The sequence below is a fragment of the Aquarana catesbeiana genome, linkage group LG02, assembly GCF_042186555.1.
Source record: "Aquarana catesbeiana isolate 2022-GZ linkage group LG02, ASM4218655v1, whole genome shotgun sequence".
Taxonomy (NCBI): Eukaryota; Metazoa; Chordata; class Amphibia; order Anura; family Ranidae; genus Aquarana; species Aquarana catesbeiana.
The window spans coordinates 81,159,246-81,167,613 of record NC_133325.1 but is presented as its reverse complement, the minus strand read 5'-3'; the positions used below and the strand labels follow the sequence as shown (position 1 = coordinate 81,167,613).

Below are 8,368 nucleotides of genomic sequence, written 5' to 3'. Positions count from 1 at the left end.
ACATCAGCCGAGGGGGATGAGGATCCACTCACACAGGACAAACCTTAAGGTCTCCAAAGACAGAAAAAACTCGAAATCTGACCAAAGATGGTCAGTTTTGGCTGAATAAAAAAAAAAAAATAGATATCTCCATCTACTTAAACAAGGCAAATGGAGGACTCCTGCCCACCGGACACCGTATTTTGACATCAGAACCTACCATTGTCAGAATAAACTGATCAGCGGCTGCAGCCACTGATCAACAAAAGGTTTCCAACATGTCCCTTCAACAGAAGTCGGTCGAACAGGCATGCAGCAAGTAGCCCCTGAGGCATTAACCTTGTGCCTAAAATCACTTCCAACCTACCCCAACAATGTCCAATTCAGAGGGGTTCAGATGAGGTACTCCAAAAACCAGGCAAGGGATGACATGCCAGATAGCAGTCTTGATTGAAAAAAAAAAAAAAAAAAAAGTGATAGTAAAAATAGGTTAGTCTTTAACATGGCAGAGATAAAGAAAAGGAATCCATCCTTCCAAGGGGCTAAATACTGAGGCATACTGGTAGTAGGAGGGGTATCCTGGGCTGAACTATAATTTCTTTGTTTGTTTGCATTGTCCAGTCCTCTTGTAGACAGCAGTATATCCCAAAGGTTAAAGTCTTTCTGTGTCCCCAAATGGACAAGAAAGAAATTACATTTTGCCATTTAAACTGACTTGATGACCTGGCCTACCTGCTAAATGGCTCCAATTTTCATCCTGGGAAATCATCTTGTTCACCCAGCTGCCCAGCAAAAATGCCAGTATTACTCAAATGGCCCTGAATCTAAAGAAAAGTCAGTTTGATATGTTCATTGGTTTGAGCAGTTGCTTCTGTGAATCCACTGTAGTTATGTCTACACACACAATGTGAACAGCAGTGGTCAAAGAATCGTGTAAAAAAATAACTTCATTGCAGTGGATTAAGTAAAGTTCAAATGAAGGCGCAGACATTTTTCCCAGCAGCACCATTTCCTGGAACGCTCTTCGCTGGCTTATTCTTTACAAACAGAATAAGCCACCTAAAAATCACAAATTGTGAAAATCTACTCCATTAGTATAGAAGCAGTCTTTCAACGTCCTCATCGCCCCAGTGTAAGTCGCATTCCTAAATCCTTAACTTTAGCGTCGCAATGGAGATCTTACCTGCGTGGCCCTGTAGACAGAGTTTGCAGGAAAAAGTGTTGGCTATGTCCTGCACCTCCTGTCTATGTTGGGTGCTCACAGATCGAGGGGCATACACATACAGGGCAGTAAGAGCAGGACGTGGCCAGGGCTTGCTTATGCAAAGGCTCAGTGGTCCTAGGCAGGGCCACACAGTGAAGATCTACAAAGTGGGAATATGGGTGAATATTTTTTTTGGCGAGCTTACACGGAGAGTGATGTGGTGATCCTTTAAAGAACAACTTCACTGAAAGCAGTCAATGGCTGTCCCTTACTTGATATTATTTTCTGTCTCACAAGAAAGGTCAGGGGTCTCTGCTACAAACCTATTACTATTTGTTCCTAACAAAAGACACTGCAGGTCAGGGACCACAGCTACAAAAGGAAGAGTACCTATTACCATTTGCTCTCAGCAAAAGACACTGCAGTAGAGTGAAGCTCAGCCTTAAATACTAGACAAACCCGATTGAAATGCAGAGCGCACCTTAAATCGATCCATGACTGCAGATAACCTTCGGAACAAATCCTCTGCTTTACTGAACACGGTGATGAGGCCATTAGCATTCCTGTCAGGCATTGCAGTAAAAATTGGCTCTTCGCCGGTCTCGCTCAGGCCCCGAAACTGGTTCGGAATAGAAATGAATCTTTTCATATCTCGGTAATATTTGGCACGGATTTCTTCATAGGGAGGTTTAAACTGTAATCTTCCTTGCCTGCAATAGATCAGCCATCAGTACCATAAGCTGATGTTTGTGCTATTCTGCATCTATTTCAAGACACAAAATGTTTCTTACTTAAAGGTCAGATCAATGGTAATTTCTGGGAGATTTTCGTTAAGTGCCTCCAGGCCCATTTGATACTGATGCTCGAGAGCCTTGTAAAGCTGATGATCCCAGTGTTGGCGCCAGGCCTTCATGTCGCTTGACCGCATCCCCTAAAACCCAAAATAGCAAAATGAAGAGAAAAATATAATCAAAAACAGCTTGCATGAGAATAGTGAGACAATGTTATATATAATATATATATATATATATATATATATATATAGTCCAATCTAGAGGACATTTGAGTTAAAGCTGCATTCTAAGCACACATTAATGTAGCTCTGTAATCATTTTAACCCCTTCATGTCTAAGCCTTTTTCTGATACTTATTGCTTACAGATTAAAATCTGTACTCTTTGCTAGAAACCCTAGAGAATACAATGGCGATCGGTGCAATATTTTATGTCACACTGTATTTGCGCAGCGATCTTTCAAATACAATTTTTTTGGAAAAAATACACTTTCATTAATTTAAAAAAAAAAAAAAAAAAAAAAAAAAAAAAAACAGTACAGTTAGCCCAATTTTTTTGTATAATGTGAAAGATGATATTAAGCCAAGTAAATAGATACCTAATATGTCATACTTTAAAATTGTGCACATGCGTGGAATGTCGACAAAGTACAGTACTTAAAAATCTCCATAGGTGAAGCTTTAAAAATTTCTACAGGTTACCTGTTTAGAGTTACAGACGAAGTCTTGTGCAAGAACTATTGCTCTCGCTGTAACGATCGCAACAACATCTCACATGTGTGGTTTGAACACTGTTTACATTTGCGGGCAATACTTACGTATGCGTTCACTTCTGTGCACGAGCATGGAGGGATGGGGCACTTTAAATTTTTTATTTATTTTTTCTTATTTATTTTTAATTTTTTCAATGTCCCTTTAAATTATTATTTTTTTGATCACTTTTATTGCTGTCACAAGGAATACAAACATCCCTTGTGACAGTAATAGGCAGTGACAGGTACTCTTTATGAAGAGATCTGGGGGCCCCAAATCCCTCCTTTGCACTTAAAAGCATTCAAAATGCCAGGTTTGGCTGTTTTGGATGCTGTCATTTTTTTCTGGTGCCTTTAAGTCTTCAGTAAACTGGAAGTGATGTCATGACTTCGCTTCCGGGTTACTAGATCTAAGACGCAATCCCCCCCCCACCAGAACTAGTGTCCCCATTGGAAGATTTACCCTTTATTACTTTTCTGGGGACAACCCAAAATTTGGGATTTTCTTTTACTTTCACCTTCAATAATAACAGTAAAAAGGACAAATAGGAGAGAGTGAATCTCCCCAACAGGAACACAGACACCAATAAAAACCTGACAGGTCGGTGGTACCGCCCCTTCTGACATCACGTGATGTCAGAAGGGGGCGGTGCCACCATGTGACATAGCTGGGTGGCCCTGCCCCTTGCCTACAGAAGAGCTGCCTTCTACGAACAAATGAACATCTGATGTTCGAGTCGAACTTGCGCTCGACTCTAACATCTGGCTCATCCCTACTGACAGGTATAAAATTGCCGGCACATTCTGCTTCGTCCAAATACAAGCTGCCCTAACGGGCAAAATTCTGGCATGTATGGTTAGTGTCATTCCCTCACATTCCTAACTCACACTTCTACGAGTGTCGATCTCCTAGGTCATGCACAGCACTCAGTGATTCATCCTACAGACATCTACATCTGTCCTGTATCCTGTAGTGATATGTAAGCTGCTAAGAGAAACCACTGAGCGCTGCAGGGGACCAGGGAAAAATGACACTCCAAAGTTTTGTTTTCCCGTTGGAACCCAGGGTTTTTGTTTTCCCGTAGGAACCCAGGGTTTTTGTTTTTTCCATGAACAGAGAGGCATTCTAATGACATGGGCAGTGGAAAAGGCAAGTATTCACAGTCTTCTTTTGCAAGTATATCTGTTTGAAGTTTGTTTAATTTTAATGACAGGGTCACTTTAAAAAGGTATTGCTTATGAAATGGATTTAATGACTTATGTTGCTTTAGTTTTCACCCATAGAAGACTTTTGCCCTACCCGATATTCAAGATCAGAGAAAACGGTGCGCATTTCCACAAGGCCATCTTTCCATCGCTGTTGTTGACGGAGTAAATCAACATTCATAAGAGCAACAACCTGCATAAAAAAAGAGACACTTAGATAAATTTTCTTATGATCAATACAACCAAATTAGGTCCTCCTACATTTTAACCAGCTGGCAAAATCATGATTGCTTACTGGGTATTGCAAGCTTCCCCCAAGTGTCACTCAAAACATAAGCATATTACTCTTCCATTCAGAGCTACTTAGGCGAGCGAGTGGTGAGCAAATGAATGCTGTCAAAACTTGCGAGTATATCCGCCAATCGGCCAAAAGGTGGATAGGATAAACAGAGGAGGAGTGGGTGGAAGCAAGTTTTCAAAGGTTTTCAAAGCAAGTTTTCAAAGGTTCAACGAATGCTGGGATAGGCGGAGCACAGGGGAGTACTTCCTGTATTTTAGTTCTTCCACAGGAAGCTGGATGGTCAGTTAGTAATGATGTAAGTGGCCACCATTTTGGTTGATTTAAGCAAGGCACACAAGTGCAAAATCTTAGTTAAAAACAATAACAGTATTAATATTGCAGCCTCTATATCAATAAAAGACAAAGTGACATGGGGTCCAGTAGATTAAATGACGGCACTCGGTGGGGAACCAGCAATCCGACACTTCTGGAAGTGTGGGAGTGATGACTAGAGTTTATTTTGAATATTTTATCAACAGAATCACTTTTTATTTAAGTTTGTTACCAGTCATGAGTGAATACTAAATGTACCAAAGTTCTAATGAAGTGTTTTCGCTCCCTCTCTCCTTCTGCCAGTCATAAGTGACAGTTTACCTTCTCACAGAAGTCAAAGTGCTTTTTCCGGAGTTTCCTGTTCTCAGTGGATAGCTGTTCAGCTGCACTCTGGAGCTTCTCAATATAACTTTGCAGCTCTTTAGGACTGTCCCATGTTATATGTGCCTTATTATCCTTCTCACCAGAATTTGCCCTGGAATTCTGTCAGAAAGCATGAACATTAATACATCTCAAAAGGAATAAGAGGAAAAATCTGTGTATATGTTCAGTCTTGAAGGATAAGCAACAAATCGCAGAAATCAATCAGTTTTGGCATATTTCAGTTAAACTTCTGTGGCATTGAGTCAGAGCTCCTGATCTAAGATCCATATATTACATCACTGATAATATTGATTCTGGTATCCCATTCTAAATATGACATAAAATGACTTGCAAAAACTTTTTTTTCTTGGGGTACCTAATATTTATTGCAGACAATACATAAAGAGCCCATAAAAAAGTATTATTTTATTATAGGTTTGGATCCACTTTAATAGTGGTTCTAAAGGCAGAAGGTTTTTTTTATCTTAATGCATTCTATGCATTAAAAAACCTTTAGTGTGCAGCAGCCCCCCTAATACTTACCTAAGCCCACCTCGATCCAGCGATGTTGCATGAGAGACTCAGCTGTCCGGGACTCTCCCTCCTGAATGGCTGAGGCACACAGTGGGTGCCATTGACTCCCGCTACTGTCAAAGTCAGTGAGCCAATGGGGAGAGAGTGGGGGCAGGGCCGAGCCACAGCTCTGTGTCTGAATGAACACACAGAACAGCAGCTCGTCTCAGGTGCCCCCATAGCAAGTTGTTTAAAGTGAGGGGCAGTCGACAGGAAGGAGGGGCCAGGAGCTCCAGCCAGGGACCCAATAACAGGAGGATCTGGGCTGCTCTGTGCAAAACCACTGCACAGAGCAGGTAAGTATGACATGTTTGTTATTTTTAAGCAAAAAAAGACAAGACTTTAGTATCACTTTAAGAGAAGAAGGCTACTCCCAGCTTGAAATATAAGCAGCCCCTGCCAGTGATTACAATCAACCTTGAGGCCTTTCCCTCCAATGCCCATGTTCTCGCCCTGGGAGGTAAATGCAGCTTCACTCTGGCATAACTGAGGGTGTGATACAGAAGTTTTTTTCTCTCAGGCCCTCCTAAAGAAGTGGGTTATCCTATTTTTGTAGAATGCGTAGAGAAAGTTAGCCTCACCCCACTGTGTTGCTATATATAATATGATAATGTGTCAGATAACATAAAATTTAGTTGAATTAGCGAACCAATAGTTAAAGAGCTAAGAAAGCAGAGGATTGAAAAAACAGCTAGTAAACCGAGTCATACGTTGTCTTATATTTGATTATATTCATTTGATTTTATTCATTTTGGTACCAAATAAGAAAAAAATATGTTTATATATATATATATATATATATATATATATATATATACACACACACACACACACACACACACACACACACACCTTACCTACCATTAAAGTCCATTATATGTTTTTGCAAATAACGTGTGCATTACATTTTAACATGTAGGCACTGCACAGACTCTGCAGAAGACACTTCAAGCTATCTTTTCTTTATAGATATATATTCATTTTATTTCTATAGTATAATTTATTGCTAGACCCATTTAAACTCACCTTTATTATCTGCTCAAAAGCCAGTGCAGACTTTAACATCATGGGCCGCTGACTTTGTATCATTTGCTGATCTATTGTGTTGTAGAAATGGGCAACCTAAAGACAACATAATTCATCATTTATATCAGATATACATCCTACACACACACAAGCATAAAGGTAAAATGTATACTTTAGCCCCAGGGGTCATTCACATGGATGTATTTAACATGCTTTTTTTGTGGCCAATGTAAAGAAGGGTTAAAAACCCCTGTCAGTTTATACGTTTGTGTCCGTGTACCATTGGAGAGATGACCCTTCCCTTCAAAAACACTGCAAATGTTTAAAGCACAGAAGTGTTTTGCACTCTGTTGGTTTTAGGGACGTCTGTGGTTAATATTGATTGGACTTTGGGCAAACATTTTCTTGGGCCCCCCAACACAGACTTAAGCCGACCATAGATAGTTGCACAGGTTGCAGGAAAGAAAATAGCTTGATTTCCCCATAAGCACAGTGTTGACAGGGGATTACCTTCCCTGGAGCCATTGTGTTTACAGTGACATTGCCAACACAGTGATTATTGCTAGCGGCTATAACAGCCACTAGCGATAATCGCATGTAAAATCTGTGAGGCTGGTTGGACCCAAGTTGATTGATCTATCAAATTGGGTACATTCAGCCTGCCCATACATGGTTCAAATCGCTATTGCTGGCTTTATTTTTAAAAAAACTTTACTTATGTAAACATAAAGATCCACACACTGGTCCACACTCACTGATTGGTCCAGGCTCACTGATTGGTTGCTAGAGGTTACTGCTCATCACTAACACTCACCCATTGGTTGCTAGAGGTTACTGCACATTACTGCTCACCGATTGCCTGCAACTCACAATGTCCTCCGCTGCAAGCAACTCAGGTCCTGACGCTGCTTTCTTAATCTCCCCTCGCTGCTGACAGGAGAAGGGTGAGGGAGAAGAATCCACACAAACAGCCCACTCTGTGTGTCTCTGATCTCTGCGTAGATGATTGGAGAAGGGGGGGGTGAGCGGGGAGCACAGAGAGCCGCTCTTGCCTCACTCCCTGTCATAGTCATTCTGGTCCTAACAGAGGGAGAAGAGTGACTTGCGGGCTCTAGGACATACAGCCCACAGCTGAGCCTCGCCCCTGTCATGGTGTGGTCGCTTGAATTAACCAGCCAGGAGAGCAAGCAGGGGATTGGCTGCACCTGCTAAACCTGGAAAAGTATTTGCATGGGCTCAAGGGGCAGCTGCTTTAGGCCCCACAACTATGACTGAGTCCAGGGCAGCTGCCCCTTTTGCCCCGCATTAAAGATGGCCCTGGTTGGCTTCAGGAGTCCAAAGTCTTTAACAGTGCAATATTACTGAATGATTGAGTAAGAAAAACAAAATGGCAGGAGATTTCATGACCAGACTAAGTAACACATGACTGGCTTTCCTCCCATCCCAATCACAGTGCTCTCTCAGAAGCATTGGCTCCATCCCATGACCTACATGGACCCTAAATTATGGGCTAGGGTGTGCCCAGCTATGTGGTGTATAACAGAGAATGATTGGCAGCCTGCTCTCCCTTATAAATGGACCCATCAGTGTTTATTTGTAAGGTAAAGACTAGTATTTAGTATAAAAACAGATATAAAACAATAGTTTAAAAACCGTATTGAACATTTTCCTCAAGCCATTATAGATTTCCTTTAAAGCAGTACGTTTCACTTGAAATGTGCAGTTGCTGAAGAGTGAGCCCACCAAAAGGTTTATTTTGTCTCTTCAGTGGGAAAATCTCTCAGCCTAAGTTGCCAGGGTCTGCACACCTGCTGCATCTATTCCAAGGATGTCCCATCATTCCGGAGGAATTTTAATTTG

At 41.3% G+C, this 8,368-nt stretch overlaps 1 protein-coding gene across 3 annotated transcripts in view; it reads right to left on the bottom strand.

Moving 5' to 3' along the window:
- Nucleotides 1-8,368, bottom strand: part of DYNC2H1 (dynein cytoplasmic 2 heavy chain 1) — a 669,732-nt gene that overhangs the window by 598,664 nt on the left and 62,700 nt on the right. For all 3 annotated transcript variants that reach the window (XM_073613106.1, XM_073613107.1, XM_073613108.1), the window contains exons 13-17: nucleotides 6,509-6,604; nucleotides 4,868-5,029; nucleotides 4,028-4,126; nucleotides 1,975-2,114; nucleotides 1,665-1,893 (exon numbers count right to left, since the gene is read on the bottom strand). In XM_073613106.1, the coding sequence (XP_073469207.1) occupies nucleotides 1,665-1,893; nucleotides 1,975-2,114; nucleotides 4,028-4,126; nucleotides 4,868-5,029; nucleotides 6,509-6,604 (726 nt within the window). The remainder of the gene's footprint in view (nucleotides 1-1,664; nucleotides 1,894-1,974; nucleotides 2,115-4,027; nucleotides 4,127-4,867; nucleotides 5,030-6,508; nucleotides 6,605-8,368) is intronic.